Source organism: Lingula anatina, chromosome 1, assembly GCF_051362555.1.
Source record: "Lingula anatina isolate TDL-2025a chromosome 1, LinAna3.0, whole genome shotgun sequence".
NCBI lineage: Eukaryota > Metazoa > Brachiopoda > Lingulata > Lingulida > Lingulidae > Lingula > Lingula anatina.
Genome location: NC_141767.1, coordinates 25,448,496 through 25,465,968, shown reverse-complemented (window position 1 = coordinate 25,465,968; position 17,473 = coordinate 25,448,496). Strand labels below are relative to the sequence as shown.

Sequence of the window (17,473 nt, the reverse complement as noted above, 5' to 3'; positions counted from 1 at the left end):
AGGCAAAATAATAATAATAATAATTATAAAAAGTAGACCCTGTTATAAACATAAATGCGTGGAACTATAGTTGTTTTGATTCCAACAAATACCTCTTCATTTCTTTTGTCGTTGTTCATCTTTTGGGATTATCTATTGTCGAACATAACTGAGAAAACAATTGTTTTGTTGAAATTGAGGTATAGGCCTACGTCAAGTTCAAATCCTAATGTTTTTTTCCTTTGAACAGTGCCATTGTTTGCTTTTTTAAAATTCCGTCATGCATGCCTGCTTTACTCTACAAAATCAAATAAATAAGAAAATTAGTAAATTGAGAAATGAAATAACAAATAAATAAATAAATAATTGAAAAAAAATCCTGAATCTGGCAAAATGCCGAATCTGCAAGTTTGAATGTTAATTTAATGGGGGTATCTGGTAGGCCTAATTGCAATTTTTGACAAACATTTTTTTTACTGATAATGATATTATGCATACTAAAACTTGTCTACATAATCTTGGAAAATAAGTGCACTCTTTTGTAGATGGATGTTAAATAACTTTTTTCAGAACAATATTTTCCTCAAAAATATGCTTTTATTCAACTTGATTTGCTAATAGCCTATGCCCATATGCTAATTTGTAGTAGGCTAATTACGAAAGTAACCTAAATAAGGGCAATATTTTATCGTCATCTTTAGTGGAATCCTATTTACATTTCATTGCTAGGTAATTCTAAAAAAAAAAAAAATTTTTTTTCTACAATTCCCATCGTGTACCTAGTAGTAATGCCCTCTATCTGTCGGTTGATTTAAAAATCCCGGTATTTCTGGCGATAGCTACGCATGCGCTGTTATTTCAGATGCATTTCCGTGTACATCCGGTGTTTTCCACGTTGGAGGCAGTCACAGCTGAACGCGGAGGCAGCCACATCTGCAGGCGTTCTCACAGACGTAGCAAAATGCATCCTGAAGAAGGCAAGAGAAGGTAAAGTATGCAGGATCTGAATGATTTTTCAAAACCCAACTGCCCAACCAAAAGTGTCGTAAAAAGAGCTAAGATGCCATCAACACTAAGGCTAATTGGCACTGGACCAGAATGGCCCTTTAACTTTAAGTTCAACTAGTTAAAATTTTAATTTCTAATAGTAAGTGTGTGCTGGAAACTGGGGTATAAATGGAGTATACAGGTATTTTAAAAGTGCTGACTATTAGAAACCTCCTTGAATTTTTGTATGAACTGGAGTAAAGCCTACAGAATTTTGTTTCATATCCACCAAAATGAAAGTTTTTCATGAAATTCTCAGCATATGTGGTAGAAAGAGGGGAAAAGACAAATGACGGTTTTGATGCCTATCCTTTCTACTGTCCTGTATTGACCAGGGATCATGCCTTTTTTAAATTATTATTAGAAGAATAGGCAAATTATTGGACTTTTAAATTAATATAATAGCTGATGTTTAGTTGTTTTGGTTTGATAATTTTTGTATCAAATGAGACAGGATCCTTGGCAACTAATAGATAATATCTTCCATAATATTCAAACTAAGAGTAGTTCACTGGTGTCTATTAGGGCTTGCCTAGGCTGGGACAGTCAAATTAAATTGTAGGGCTCATTCCCAATGAAATATTGTTCCATGTAGATCAGTCCAACTCTGCAAGGACTATCCCTGAATGCAATCAGATTAACATTTGCAAATTACTTGTATAACAACCAACTTTTCTCTATTCTTCTCCATTTCAGAAGGACGTGTGTTAATCTGTTAATCTGATTGCATTCAGCAAAAGTCCCCACGGATTTGGATAGATCTACATAGAACAGTAGTTTTATTGGGAATGAGCCCATACACTTTTTCCACTTAACACACCATTAGCATTAAGTAGCAAGCTTATTTGTCTCAGGTTATTAGGATTTGGCTCTGAAACTCAATTTTTATGATTCGTATATTTTACCTTATGCCCTTTCATGGGAGTCACAAGTGGGCCTTTGCAAGTCAGTAAAATGTTTTAAGTCAGGTGCAGATTGAATATATATTCAAATCACTGAAATGTCCAAGTCGAGCACTTAGCCAAAACTTTTTAAAACCATTTCTCCCACAGTTAATAGCAGATTAGTATTCCAGAAATGTTTCAATACATGATACAATCATATTTTTGAAATGTATTCAAGGTGAAAAACGCCCACTTTGGTTTAGTGTTGATCTTGCTTATGAATTTTTTTTTCTTTGTCTACCACTTTAGACGGCACAGTGCCTGATGGGTGTCCTGCCTTCTCCTTGTCCCCTCCTTGATGGCCAGAGTATGGAGGCTGGTCAGTATGTCCAGACTGACCCTGCCAAGGCTGATAGTCCTATGTGTTACAGTGTGTCTGTTGGTCACTATTTATCTGTCTTTGATGCCTATGCAAGAGCAGTGTCCACGCTGCCCAATTGCAGCCACTCCATGGACTGGGCATCAGCAGAGAGTTGACCATAGCGCTGACCAAAGTGACCACCCTGAGTGGGGTCGTCATAAGTTAGCTGTGATAGTACCATTTCGGGACCGCTTTGAAGAGCTCCAGGAATTTGTTCCTCACATGCATAATTTTTTGAGCAAGAAAAAAATAAGGCACACAATATTCATTATCAACCAGGCTGATGGTCTAAGGTAGGATAATCTGAAGACTGAAGTAATGCTAAACATTTTGGAATATATGTATTGTAATATAAACAATGTTTAAAGAAATTTCAGGTTAACATCATGTAAGGTCAACACAGTGTTTAACAGTTTCATGTTTGTGCATAATAAATTCAACAATCCTGTGATGGCATTATTTTGGCTTATATTTGTTTTTGTATTTTCTCCTCATGCAGATTCAATCGTGGATCCCTGATAAACATTGGTTATTTAGTCAGTAAGAAAGAAGGATGTGACTACATTGCTATGCATGATGTAGATTTGCTGCCATTGAATCCAGAACTCGGCTATGATTTTCCCGAAGAAGGTCCATTCCATGTGTCATCCCCATGGCTTCACCCTCTTTATCATTATAAGACATTTGTTGGTGGCATCTTGTTGCTGAGAAATGAACACTTTCAGCTGGTGAGTAACTAAAATGTGCCATTAACAAAAAAGGAAATAAAATGCTATTTTCTGACAAAAACAAAAACTTACATAACCAGAATTTGTTTGTTGAGGTACCAGTATTGTCACACACATTCAGATTGCAGTATGCAAGAAATAAAAAAGACAAATTTCATCTGAAAGGTCAAAGATCCTCACAGTGTAATATTAAGAAGTGGTAAGTTCACTTTCGTGTTATAAACATTTTATGATAAGCTTAATATCAAAAGCCATGCAGTTTAGCATTTGTATAGAACTCAATTTAGTTTAGAAATTTGGTTTAGAAATGCTTGTAATTTATACTTCATATCTGTTATGTCTTTTATATTTGTTTTATTTAAATTAATGTAATAATATCAATGCTTTCAGGTAAATGGATTATCAAATCGATACTGGGGCTGGGGTAGAGAAGATGATGAGTTTTATGTTCGCATAAAGCAAGCCAAGTTAAATGTAAGTGCAATAAAATTGCTCAGATTGTTGACCGGAGATAACATTTGTCATGCTCACTAGGTAAATATTAATAGGGAATATTGCTTCACTATACATTGTTAATTAAAAGGTTTTATATTTATTGTCAGTAGGGTGTCTTAGGATAAGGAAAAATACTTGCTATTTAGCAGATTTATTTTTCAAAATGTAGACCCATTTACGTAAAACATAGTGTACATCTATATGTAGTAAGCATACCATACTAATAACTTTTTTCTGTGGGTTTTTTTTTTCTTGAATGCAGTTTGTATGTAAAAGTTACTGTCAAGTAATATGATTATACAATCCTTTTTCCACCTCAAACTTGTTTCCAGGCATACTCATCAAGCATACAATTTTTCTAAAGAGGATTATTTTGTACCTAATGTGCATAGTTGCGTATGTTCTCTAATAGTCAGTTAACCACCCGTATTTAACAAAAGAATGTAGGTGTCATCAAGATAAGCATGATATGTATTGATCAAGTTGATCAAAGCATGTAGCCCAGCTTCATTATCTTAACATCTCAGGTAGACTGTTACCAGATTAATATCAGAAATTATGATAGCAATGGCTTAACAAAGGACAGGCGAAGCTCAATATGTTAATCTCAGGTAGCAATCAAAAAGATGATCACCTCACCTGAGGGAATCTACCCCCACAGCATACTTTGAATTTAACTTTAAAATTATAACCATTACTTTAGAAAAAAAAATGCTGGGTTTTGGTTTAAAAGTTAACCACTGCTTGTGATTTAAAACATGAACTGTCTGTATCTAAATTTGGTTAATTTTCAGATTTTTAGACCAGCCAACTTCACAACTGGTTATCATACATTCAAGCATATACATGACAGGAAAAAGAGGAAACGAGATATGAAGAAGACACCTGATCAGAAAGAGGTAATTTTACATCCATTAGCAATTTACAGCAAGTTTTTTCTTGAAATCAAGCGCCCACTTCCAAAACATGTGACCAAATTAGCTGAAATTTGAAAACAAGTGCCCAGGATCCAAAGAATTGATGGATGAACAGTGTAAGATGTATGCAAGCTCTAAATTTTTTCATCTTGCCAAAATGTCATTTCACATAATATTATTCGAAAATATTCTTTATTGAGGTATAATTTTACTTTTGTGAACTTCTTTTCAATCCAGCTTCTTCAATTTGGGTACACAATCTTAATTAAAATATGTTACAGGATACATGTACTATAAAAGGCAATATTACTTTGAACAAAGTACTGCCTCAAATGTGACTGGTCAAATGTGACTATAGTGATCAAATTGACCATTATTCTTATTTGATTTGAAAATGACTTATTGCATACTTGACATTTGAAAATGCTTCACTTGAAATGGCAAAAATTAGAAATCAAGAGCTTGAAAATGGATTTGTGGATTAATTATTGATACATCAATGTATACCCTACTGAAAAATGGAAAATTGAAATTTCCAGAAAAATTGATATTTTGCTTTATGAAGGTCTTATTTGCATTGCATACCTTGAATTTATTTTTCATGTTAGATGTAACATGTGATTTAACACAAGATTGATAAAAAAACCCAAAACATTATTACGAAAGCAGGTTATACCCCCCCAAAAAAAACACATACCTTCTCTCTCTCTCTCTCTCTCTCTCTCTCTCTCTCTCTCTCTCTCTCTATATATATATATATATATATATATATATATATCACACACTTTCAGACAGCCTGTTATCCTCAGATGTTTTATGTTTCCAGACTGCCAGACACAGGGACTATGAGACAGGAGTGGACAATGTGCAATATGAAGTTGATAGCATCAGGTATATGGAGGTGGATGGGTCCCCATTCACTGTAGTCAATGTGGTACTGATCTGTGACCTGACTGTCACTCCCTGGTGTGAGCCACTTGACGTCCAGGCCAACTCTTTAAAAAGGAAATCTGTTGGGTGATTATTTAACAGGTTTCTAAAACAAAGCCAATCCCTGCCTATTCCATTAATGATATCATTATGTTAAAATGTCATGTCCAATTTCTTGCTTGTTACATTTCTCTTGTCATATGGTGCTGGATTTGCAATGATTAAAAATCATGTATTCTGTGAATTAATACCCCTTAGGAGGTAAGCATACTTTTATTGGAAAAGGCCATCAGTAATCATTAGCAATCAGTATTGCAAATCAACTTAATGATTGGAACTTGGATTTAGGATAACTATCCCATTAGCTGATCTATATGTAATAGGAATATTATTTTCACCAAAGGGGCCATCTCTTTACTGGAAACAAGCAATTATGAAAGGGCACTTATCTATAGATAGATTTAAAGCATGAACCTTTTTTCTGAGTACATGTTATTGAACTAATATTTTTTCTTGTATGTAGCACCATTGGTTATTGAAATCTTTATGGTGTTTATTTAATATGCACTCTTATTATAACATTTATTTAATAAAGCTGTTTGATTATGAAAAGTTTGGAATTAAGATTGGCAATTTATTTCATAATTAACAGGCAATATAGTAATTATTTATTTAAAAAAATTAGGAAGACTAAACTCTGTTTATGCATTGTTTAAGTGATTGATAATAGACATTTTGATTTCATTCTTGAGGGGATTCATGGGTAATTATACTTATGACAGTGCTTAAGCAAATGCATGTATAGAAATGACTATTAGTTAGCTTTCCTCAGGAGGGCTTTTACAAACAACCTCTGCATTTCACTAGAGTTAGATCAATAGTCTAGGGCAATGGAGTTGTACAAAACATCATCGTTTTCATGCTTTTGCAAGTATTTACTCTTCTCTATTGTTTTCTTCATTTATGTGACCTGTTATTTGTATGTTATTTTGCTGTCACAGTTCCTCTGATTGGGTGGAAGATGCTTTTGTAGAATAAAGGCAGTATCTTGATATTGATAAAATTATCCAAGTTTATTATCAACTATAGGTGTTTTTACATCAGTTCTTCTGTAGAGTGGTTGACATCAATAGATAACCAGGTAACATAGTGACCCCCAGTTACAACTATTTAATCCTTTGTTCAGTAATCTTTTGACATTAATTTTTTACCTGTTTCTGGTCCAGGTCAGAGCTGATGTGAACAGGCCTTGAGTATGTTGGTATAATTTTTATTACTACAATATTTCAGATGTGTAAGTAATGTGTTAGTAATGTGTCTTAGGATATAGGATATATATATATGGCATTTTTTAATGAAGTACTTAATACATGGAAAACTAGTTGAAAACTGTTTCTAGCTTCCCAAATGTCCGTACATAAAGTTGATAACAACACCTGTAGTTGAAATTCTAAGTATTTTTGTGTTAAGAAATAATAAGTGTTGAAAAGTTCCTGGGTAACTAATTTATAATCAATGGAGGGATTTAAACTTTTTGATTAATTGATATCAACCACTTTAAGAAATTGAATAAGCTGTGATAAAAAAAAAACTCCTAAGACTCATAAAAGCTTGTTCAATGAGGCAACTGACATAATCACCAGATAGAAATCTTCCAGACTGCAAAAGTCTCTTGGAAGACAAACCATGCTGGTGTACCATTGGACCAACTTTCCCACCTGATTGGCAGATTTAATGATATTTAATCTAGTAAGTATATGCTAGATAAACGGTGAGATTGTTTAAGTGACCTTACAGTTGTAGCAACCACCTTGATTGCTATAGAATGGGAAGATGAATTAACTGATCAGCATCCAAATAGATTTTTTTTCCAACATACATTCTCCTTTTTTGTTCAAATTGTGAAATCTGTTAAAATGCACAATTGTTCAAGAAGACATTATTTTGGGTGCTATGCATGATGTCTGCATATTTGTAAGCTTTGCTGTCTTTTAATCATAATGCTAAATATTCCATGTTATGATTGAAGTGTATAGAATGTGATTGTAAATTAATAATGGCCAGTATTTAAGTCATATAAAGATAATGGTCCCAGAAATAACTTCTACTTTGTATGGTAATATTACACAGCCATGCACCTAGTTTGGATAAGCTTGATCATCAATATTTCCTTGTTAGATGCTTTTGTTTATTATTGTTTTCTCACAGATAAGAATATTTAAAGTATTAAAAATTAAAGAATAATGAATATTTTTAATCAATGTGCTGTATGTTTTATTATTTTATTAATTGTTTCATATTGAGTCTAGTAAGATCACAGTAGTGTCGCAATAACAATAGCTTTCGCACTTAACAGACACAAAAGACACTTGTTTATGAAATGTCAGACTTCTACAAATGTGAGACACGGATGGATGAAAATAGTTTTGAAGAAATGACTACAACAAATTTTGCATCAATTCCATGGTTCAATTCAAGGAAATTGGAGGAAGCAAAGTGCTTGTCATGATCTGTGCTTATTGCAGATATCTGTAAAGCAATTTTTACAATGCATATTGAAACAAATACAACAAAGGTCCTTTGTTCTATATTTTAAATGGAAAAGAATTTAAATAAGAAAAAAGTGCGCTGTAAAACAAAAATTCAAATGCTGTGAAAGCTGTTACAGTTTACAATATATACAAAATACACTTGGCATAACAATAATAAGATTAGATTCAACATTTGGCACAATTTACAAATACCACAGTACTTATTAGTAACTTTGTTATCTTACTACACATTATCTTTCTGCAGCCCTTAGTTTTTAGACATTTTCTTCATGATTTGTATAACATGTTAAACAAAAAGTACTTGTTGACCATTTTAGCAACCTCTAGTACAATTTTAGTTCACAATATTTTTAAACGTCCAAAATATGTTTTTGTTCAGGGATATTAATAATGCAATTCAATCACAGATCCCAAGCACCTGCTAGTAAATATAGACATACCCAATGAGGTTAGTGTATCTTCATGTTTATAATACATACATACATGTAAAAACCATGCTGCAGTTGGAAAGCAAGGTTACCAACTGCATCAGTCCTCACTCCTTCCACAAAAAATCCATAAAAATAAAGCATCAGCTTTGCAATTCTTCTTTATATGAAATCATCACAGTGGTATGATAATTTTAGTTGAGCAAAATATTTTAGTTTCCAATACTGCCATGTATTGCTTAATGTTTATGTTGTATGTAATACTGTTTACTGCCAGAAGTTTAATACTATCCAGTTTATGTGCAATGTGTCCTTTGAAAAAGAGAGACAAATGGCCAAGGAAATTTACATTCTATCAGTGGAAGTGCGTATCATGATTTATATTTCAGTTATCTTCAAATTATTATTAATATCTTTATCAAACACAGTGGGAGTTTTATGAAGGTGGGAATATCAAGGCAAAGCTCACAAAGATTGGTTTGACCAGCTTATCCACTGTCATGACCTGAAATATAGAAGAACAAAAATCAGTGACTGGAAATCCAGGCAAAAAAAAAAATTGTTTACAAAATCAAGTGTAGGAAGCACATGCAATTCAAATGAAGTTCTTCCACAGATCTATTAAATTTGTAATAAGAAAGGGCATGATCTTTTTGGTGACATACCTCGCTCCTGCTGGTCTTGTCTCCAAGCCCAAACCTCTGTGTAAGAGGTCCTGTGGTATACAGCTCCTGCTCGCCATCATGTACTGTCTGCACCATTATTTTGTACTTGACGTCTCTGTCTGGACGCATGGAGAAAGTTGCACGCTCACACTGACGGAAAGTCAGGGTAGGGTCAGTGGGTTTTAGACGCTGAAACATCAAAGTTAACATTTTATCAGTATTGTATACTAATATATTAATGCAAAAACACTATTTCTTTTTAGTTTTAATAAATATTTACAAGTGACATATTCAGACGGCAGCCCATAATGTCATGTTATGTTGTCTTAGAGCTGAAATTGTGAACATGCTCGCATATTTTACCATTTAAGCATTACCATGAGATATGACAAACAGATGGATTTTGTAATGAGAATGATTGTTGCCCTAATGCTGATGCATAATCACCTGCATGTAAAAGCTGTATGTCCCCCTCTTGCTGGTTCTGACAGCTTTGATCTCGAAATGAAAACCATGGAGGGAGAACACCTCAGAGTGGTAAGGAGGCTCCTGGAAATCCAAAAGCAGAATCAATTTTAATTAGACCCAAAATAGCATTCATAAGACAAAAATAGAAAATGAATGAATGAAAGGATGCCAATTTCTATTGTGTAGAGAAAAGGATGATAAAAATATATTTGATCTGCATGATAATTCCCTTGGTTTATGTGCTAAGGCAATTAGTAAATGTTTTTCAAGCAGGGGCATTGGCAAAATGCAGTAATTAAACTTCTCATTACTGCATATAACAACAAACTAGCTTCCTCAACTCACATCATCCACTATAAAGCCCTGTCTAATTGCTGCAGCATTGAAATTGGTCATCAGCGTCATATCCCCTCCTCCATGAAGCTACAGAAATAGAAGAAAAACCAATCAGGTATTATAGTTATATCAGTTAATATACACATCAGACATGGAATACAACTTAAAGATGCTGCCTTGAATTAATTTTCAACAAATAATAACTGCATTTTTCAATAAACTTACAGGTTTTTTGTGCATAGTTTTCTTAAATCATTTTATAAATTAACCATATAAAAATGAAATTGAAATTATTAATTTCAAGTAGAATTATATGCTACAAAGGATACAGCATACATTAAAAAATATCTTTAATTAGCAACAATTATTATTGCAATGGGTATAAAAAGATAAACTGCACGACTGCTGTGTGATTATTTTTATATACTGCCCAAATGAAAGCAATCCAAAGCATATTTTTCTTACAGCTTGATAGTGCTGAGCTAGGATGTGAACAATCCAACTTTGTGGCAAGATGTTCATCTGCTGAATATCTTGAATGTGGCTACCTGGAAAAAAAGTTGTAAATTTATAACCAAAGGCTGAAAACTTTCACAGACAGCATTTCACTTTTTTTTCATCTTTGTTCAATAAATATCTACATCATACTTTTTATAAAGAAAATGGTTTTCAAATATGTGAGCTTTATTAATGATAACCATATCCATAAAGAGTATCATGCCCTTGGAATGTAAAAATGTGAAATGTATGTAAAAATGAAAAGCTACTTACTATCAATTATACCATGAAGTCTTAGTGTTTGGAACAGTGGAGCATAGGCTTGACCTTCTTCCCTCTCCAGTAAAGAGCTGTTTTTGGGCAAACTTGAATATAAAGAAGATTTGTTAGTAGACTGATCAATATAATTTTTCAGCTTTGTAACACCAAATTATAATACATATTTTAAAAATATATATTGTTCATAGGAGTCAAAATAATGTAACATACACATGTTCCTGTCTTTTTAGTGATAAAACGATATGGTAGGTAGTGTTTTGATTCCTAAACTATTTTGTACAAATCTACAAAAAATCTCCAGTACATTTAGAAATCAATAAACATTCATTATTTGAATATATGTTTTTATCTTGAATTTTATTAAAAGATGGTTAAAAGGGCTCCAGCAGCCAGTGCCAGTTACCTGTTGAAATATGCCAGTACAGAGCTGTGTGAAGGCATCAGCTGTATTTGAGGGTTCATCTGTAGAAAGACCCAGTATGCCAGCACCTTGTACAGTGAGTATTCATTGAATGTGAACAACCTGAAACAAAGATCAATAAAGGCTTTGTAATTAAAAAAAAAGAAATGTTCATTGAAGTAGAGAGAGATTTGCACCTCATACTGCAATTGTTTCATCCTGGTCTACTCTTTGGTGTTACTTAAGGTACTTAATTTTGGTCGAAGCAAACCTTAGCTTCATCTTGTTTTTTTCTACAAGTGTAGTGTGCTGTACAATATGTTACCTGCTGGACTTGAGTATTTTCTGCAGCACATCCATGGGTAAGTCTCTCAGCTGTATTTGTGTGGACAGTTGGGGGATAAGGTTACATTCCAACCACCTCTCACATGATGTTGCCACCTCATGTTGTTTATACTAGAAAAAATACACAAATTAATTTATTTGTTGAATAAATGCTTATTGGTCTATTTTTTCAGATCATTATCAAAATGCAGGCTTCATAAGTACCTGTGCATTTGTTTTTACAAAAATGTTCCTGTTTGTATCACACAAATAGGATGTTTAAATTCTTTTCACAGTTTATGGGTTGACATATCCCAAATTTTAATTCTTATCGATGCATAGATATAAAATGTTTGTTTAATAACAAAAATAGTTTTTTACAAGCCAATTTAACAAGATGCCAGCATGAAGATGTAAAACAAACCTTGACTGCAGCTTGGTAAAAACTACAAACTGTTCTGCTTCGAATAGAGCGCATCATAATTCGTGCACACCTGAGCATAAAAGACAACAACAGTGACTAAAATAACAAACATTTAACAAATATGGGACAGTATTAACTGACTCAAAACTAATTTCTCAATTTCTCAAAACTGTGCAAAATAAGGCAACATCATCATGTGTGCACAAAAGAGTAACAAACTTTAGGGAATTACTTCTTAGATCTCTTTTAAAAAATCATGAACTATTTGAAGTCAATTTACAGGACATGTTTACAGGTGGCAATTGTATTCATCACAAAAAACAAGCTGCTCCCTGTTCCCACTTACCCATTTTCCAAATGTTTAAACTTGAGATGGTAAGCCACTGCCAGGACTCCAACCACATCCACCACCTCCACCTCTGTCTCATCATGATACAGGTTACCCAAGGCAACTGCTATAGCTGGTATGATCCAAATGATAAATGAATATATATATTAAAACACAGAATAACTTAACATATATATTGGGTTATCTATCAGTATTGTACCACGAAAATACTAAAATTTTAACAGAGTATCATTCTTTCTGCTGGTAAATTGAGCACACAATAACATATCCCACAAGCATACACAACGTCATTCTCCTTTTCAATAAAGGGTTCAAAATTTCTAAATAGATCTTGCATGATTATGATGAGAGCAAGTACTTGACTTACAATGTTTAGTTATCACTGGGTCTTTGAGGTCTAAAGTGATGACTGTCATGTTTGCCATGCAGCGAGCAGACGTATGTGCTGGGTGATCTAAACCACGTCTCTCCTTGCCTAACTCTGCCTCGTCTTTCACCTCAACCTTATTTAAACGACTGGAGATCTCACGGTATTCATTACTGTAGATGTGACTGCGGTTAATGTAATTGTCCAGGGTTTCAGAGGCCTTGTTCTTGTAGTAATAGCGAGGACAGGGGTTGTCAGCATAGTTAAGCAGGCTGGACAAAGTTTCAGATTTCTGTAAAAATGGTCGATGTAATTCCCAATCCATGCCAGCACAATGCAAAAGCACATCTGAAATGTGATATGGTGAGATGAGATGAATGTACATTGTTTTAGGATACCTTGTAATTTATCAATATCAATTATCGTAAAATTGTCTACATTATGGCAAGAAACAGGTACATGTATATAAGATGATATATTTAACAAATTGTTTATGACTGTATTCAATACCCTAATTATTTCATTTAGAGTGTGCATATCTTTAATATATTAAGAATTATTATCTGTACACTGACATTGAAAATCAAAATCTAATTTCTTCTGAAAACTAATCCAAATACTGATTATAAAATGTGTTGTCTATTTTAAAGAGTTTTTAGCACGCATATACTATCTGACCAGTGCATTCTAGGTAAACCATACCTGGCCCAGTAGGGTATGTTGTTCTCTTTGAGTGATAGTGAAACACATCCATGGGCTTAGCTGGCCTGGCACGGGATGGCACAAAGGTTGGGATAGGAGGTATACTACAAGGTGGAACATCAAGTTCAACATAAATATAACTAAAAAATATTCTCGGTGGAAGTTGCCTTTGATGGTGCTTTGTGTTTATATTATAACAACAAATTAAATAATAATAATTATAAATAGATGAAATATAATATAAATTAATAGTAGTTCTAGCATGGAAAAAACAAATCTTATCAGTTATATCTAATATGTGGTATTTTAACAGATAAAAATGTAAACTTTATGGTTAGGTTTACTTCTTTACTATTACTTGTAAATGAAAATATCATTAAAAAAGAATAGTGAGCTGCCTACCCAGCATATTTAGGTTTAGGCTGTGCACTGTAGGGGGGAGATGGACACTGAGGTAACATACTGCTAGCTACTGGACGATCTCCACCAGTTGTGGTCCTTGGCCTCATATCTGCCAGGGGAAACTTATATGGCTTCTCCATGTCTAAATTAATGGACTGGTGAGGGTTTTCAGCTAAATATTACAATAAAAAGTTAAATATATTGTGGTTTCTTTTTTTAAATGATGCAAATAAATAAATAAATAAATAAATAAATAAATAAATAAATAAATAAATAAATAAATAAATAAATAAATAAATAAATAATAAAGCATTGTAAACAGAATAGTTCAAAAGCCCAGGGGGCAAAAAACTGTAACAAAATGAGGTGGTTTTTGCAATTAATGAACATTAATATGGGTACTAAACATATACCTGCCATCCTCTTTTAGACATTCAAAATTAATCATGAAGAAGTTAGTTTTCAAAAGTATGTACAGAAGCTCATAATGAACGGAACTAAGTTTAATAATAAATTAAAATAATCCAAAACAAAATTAAAAAAAAAGAGACTAAACAATGTATTGATCTGGATATATATCGTTACATAAGAGAAGGGATTAGCTGATATTGGGCACAATACTAAAGGAAAGGTATAAAAACATGAAAAACATTTGTGTTAATGGAGTATTTGACCCTACAGCTTTTATTCATAAAATTATAACAGAAAACTGTTGGCAATAAAATCAACATAACCTGGTATTACAAATAGTTTAACACATAAGACAATGTTGGAATATATTGATACCTGACCCACCCTCCCACTTGTTAATTTTTTTTTTCAATAACTATAAAAGAGAGTCCATAGCAACAACATCTAAAATGTGTGTTTAGCAGTACATGTACCTGTCAAAATGTGGACCATGGATTCATTGTATGGTAAGTTAATTGCTCTAAGTGCTTGTGATGACCCCAAAAGGTCACTGCCCAGAGATTCCGGCAGGCGCCAACGATTGGTACCTCCAACCATTTTACGTACTCTACAACGAGGTGTTACGGCATGCTGAAAATACAAAAGTTATCAATTAGTACTCTTCCTGAAAAAAGCACTACATTACTGTAGTGCTTGTATATCTAGTCATTTACTGGCCAATTTAAAATAGCAGCATAAATCCAAGCTAACATCTCTGTGCTTTTTGAGATTGTAAATATGTATGGAGTCTATATACAATATTTCACAGCTGTATTTCAAGGTTAAGCACAATTATGACTGCTTGATGCAAAACTCATTTATTGGCTGACCCTATTTTGAAATGTAAAATTATATAAGGCAATGTGGTTTCACCCAAGTCCTCAAAAACTTTTTACCCAACCGAAATATTCTATTCAGACATATTGCTACAACCCAATACCACAACCCAATTTAGAGCTGTGATTTATTTACAGAATCAGAATATTGGATTTCCAAACAAATAAAATGAAAAGAAAATAGCTTTGTATTGAAACTTGGTGAATAAACATCATGGCCCCGAATATGATCTCTAAATAAAGTGCATTAAGCATGCCTTTATGTCATTATTGATTTTGAATAAAATGCATTGTGAAGAAATACAAAGGCCGCCACACTAAGCTCCATAAACCAACACACTAGCATAAAGTGAGCTGGTGCTAAGGTGGCAGCACCATTAGTATGACCATAACAATTTTAGGGTATCAAGACTTCAAGAAAAAAAAAGCTTAAAGTTTAAAGTTGGTCTGTTTACTTCATGAAAATTATTTTTATTTTAAGATTAAATAAATATCACATTTATAATTAAGAAAAAAAGATTCAAAGATCCACACAAAGTTCACCCTAAGAGAATTTTCTTAATCAATTTTCTGGTATGATGTTAACATAGTTTAAGAAATAAAATATAAATGATGAAAATATGAAATGTATAGACTAAAGGAAAAAATGAAAACAAATGGAATGTGTATCAGAGAAAAAAGTAACTACACCCAAATTATAGCACCAGTTACTTTTGTTTAGTAATACTTACTCTTACTATAACTTCCTGTGTAGCAAATAAAAATATAATACTAACAATATTATAATTATACAAACATCATCAACTTACTATAGCAATCCCCAAAACACTTCTAAACTATGTATTTTGGATAAGATACATACTCAAATAATATTCTAAGCATTTTACAGACATACATGTACAAAGGCCATAAAGAAAAGGTGAAAAGAAAATAATCTAACATGAAAAAAGAAAGCTCCCATTTTCTTTAACATTTGCCAGAGTGGAACAAACTTCTGATAATTTACACATCTGCAAAACAAATAATTAAGATACACTAGTTAATATCCAATGTCTAACATACATTCTACATACTGGCAGTGTGTACTGAGTTACACAATAGATTAGTGACTCTGTACCAACTTCCATAGTCCATATATTCTAAGGGACCATTCCCACAGACATTTGGATCGATCTATCTCCCTGGGGAGTCTCACTAAATTGCTGTCAACTTGACCGGCTTAAATGTCTGTCACGCCTAGTAAAGCTGTTAGGGGGTAATTACCTTTACCTCCTAGCTGATTCAGTAGGTGTGACAGACATTTAAGCCAGTTAGTTGATAGCATTTTAGTGAGACTCCCCAGGGAGTTACATATATCAATCCAGATGGATCTAAGCATGGGAACCTAGTCTAGATCCAGTGGTTTTATGTCTACTTACCCTTTCTGGTTTCCTTCCATCAACCACTACCCCCATCAGTGCCGTAGTGGGAGCTGTTAAAACAGACCTGAAGATGAACAATAATGATCAAATGAAAATTACTGACATATCCTAAACTATAAGGAAGAAAATGCAATATAGAAAAGGGATATTATTGCCTTTTTGAATTAAAAGTTTACAGATGTTTAAATACTTGTCTCTCTGGTACATTCCCTAGTTACTTATGCATACACGAAGATCATTTGGTGGGTTTGGGTACCAGTACTTGTACTGTAATCTATAGGATTTAAGTTTTTTTGACCTCAGATTAGGGATGGGCAATACATATATATGTATATATACTAATAGTATATATCACCATAAACAGGAGTGCTAGCACATAAATTTTCGTGCAAGGTAGATCCGTGTGCTTTTTTCTTTCAAATATAAGAAAATAATAATGTGTTCTTTGAGCCAAAGCAGTGTTTGTAGACATTCAATAATAATAAAAATAACATCAGTAAGTGCACTAATGGCTTGTAAATATATCTGACGTTTGATGTTTGAAAAATGCAAGTACTAAGTCTAAGGATCAGACCACAAATGTACTGCTGTACAGTAATTTATTATGCTTTTACAATGTATTTTTTTTAATTAAAATGTAATTTTTTACCTGTTGAAAGCTGTTAGACCATTGTTATATCCATAAGCAAAATGACAATAAATTAACTTATTCGTTCAATAACCAATAAAAATAAAAATTGTTAATGTGATACGTGTAACACGACAAGATGTGTTGCAGGTGTTGGAGTTTGGTAACTAATATTGGCTACTGCTTTAAATTAAAAGTCCGGGAGATTGACATCTGCAAATATACAATGTAACTTACCTGATATACGACAAAGAATCTTCGGACGGCTTTGGGGGAAATGTGGGATAGTAGGATGTGTGAAGTTTAGGAGGCAGGTACGTCATCGTCTTTGCCTCCGCCATCATCCTCACGCTTTGTGTCTCCAGGAAGTGACGTAGAACTCCTCGATTAAGAAGCCATCTGTTTTCTTCCGAAAAATAAAGTAGTACATAAATCTAAAAACCCACATACTGTATATATACAACATTTGTAATGCTTACATGTAAATTTTACACTTATAATTGTAATTTATTTTATTTTATTGATAAAAGATATACATTAATG

The 17,473-nt window shown here is 33.1% G+C and overlaps 2 protein-coding genes across 3 annotated transcripts; one reads left to right on the top strand and one right to left on the bottom strand.

The window, feature by feature from the left end:
- Positions 1 to 831: 831 nt before the first annotated feature.
- Positions 832 to 7,979, top strand: LOC106169021 (beta-1,4-galactosyltransferase 7-like). The gene is made up of 6 exons (XM_013548307.3): positions 832 to 966; positions 2,220 to 2,624; positions 2,831 to 3,059; positions 3,450 to 3,533; positions 4,349 to 4,453; positions 5,298 to 7,979. Exons 2-6 carry the CDS (start codon positions 2,269 to 2,271, stop codon positions 5,490 to 5,492), a joined length of 969 nt encoding a protein of 322 aa, XP_013403761.2. The 5' UTR covers positions 832 to 966; positions 2,220 to 2,268; the 3' UTR covers positions 5,493 to 7,979.
- LOC106169020 (BTB/POZ domain-containing protein 16-like) lies at positions 7,651 to 17,311 on the bottom strand. 2 transcript variants are annotated; one of them, XM_013548305.3, is made up of 17 exons: positions 17,168 to 17,311; positions 16,300 to 16,366; positions 15,613 to 15,627; positions 14,480 to 14,636; positions 13,596 to 13,767; positions 13,194 to 13,297; positions 12,492 to 12,839; positions 12,122 to 12,236; positions 11,776 to 11,845; positions 11,353 to 11,483; positions 11,031 to 11,150; positions 10,622 to 10,713; positions 10,316 to 10,398; positions 9,860 to 9,937; positions 9,494 to 9,595; positions 9,047 to 9,235; positions 7,651 to 8,886 (listed from the first exon to the last, which is right to left on the bottom strand). In XM_013548305.3, the coding sequence occupies exons 1-17, from the start codon at positions 17,272 to 17,274 to the stop codon at positions 8,818 to 8,820; spliced, it is 2,019 nt and encodes a 672-aa protein (XP_013403759.2). In that variant the 5' UTR covers positions 17,275 to 17,311; the 3' UTR covers positions 7,651 to 8,817. The 2 variants fall into 2 exon arrangements, with proteins under 2 accessions (XP_013403759.2, XP_013403760.2); XM_013548306.3 differs by lacking the exon at positions 15,613 to 15,627.
- Positions 17,312 to 17,473: the final 162 nt, after the last annotated feature.

Bases quoted from the DNA above. Each gene is read 5' to 3' on its own strand.
- LOC106169021 (XM_013548307.3), top strand. From the start codon at position 2,269: ATGGCCAGAGTATGGAGGCTGGTCAGTATGTCCAGACTGACCCTGCCA. The intron at 3,060-3,449 runs GTGAGTAACTAA...CAATGCTTTCAG, and splicing joins GAAATGAACACTTTCAGCTG to GTAAATGGATTATCAAATCG. The intron at 3,534-4,348 runs GTAAGTGCAATA...GTTAATTTTCAG, and splicing joins TAAAGCAAGCCAAGTTAAAT to ATTTTTAGACCAGCCAACTT.
- LOC106169020 (XM_013548305.3), bottom strand. From the start codon at position 17,274: ATGATGGCGGAGGCAAAGACGATGACGTACCTGCCTCCTAAACTTCAC. The intron at 13,768-14,479 runs GTACATGTACTG...TGTAATATTTAG, and splicing joins CATGGTCCACATTTTGACAG to CTGAAAACCCTCACCAGTCC. The intron at 10,714-11,030 runs GTAACTGGCACT...TTTATATTCAAG, and splicing joins GTACTGGCATATTTCAACAG to TTTGCCCAAAAACAGCTCTT.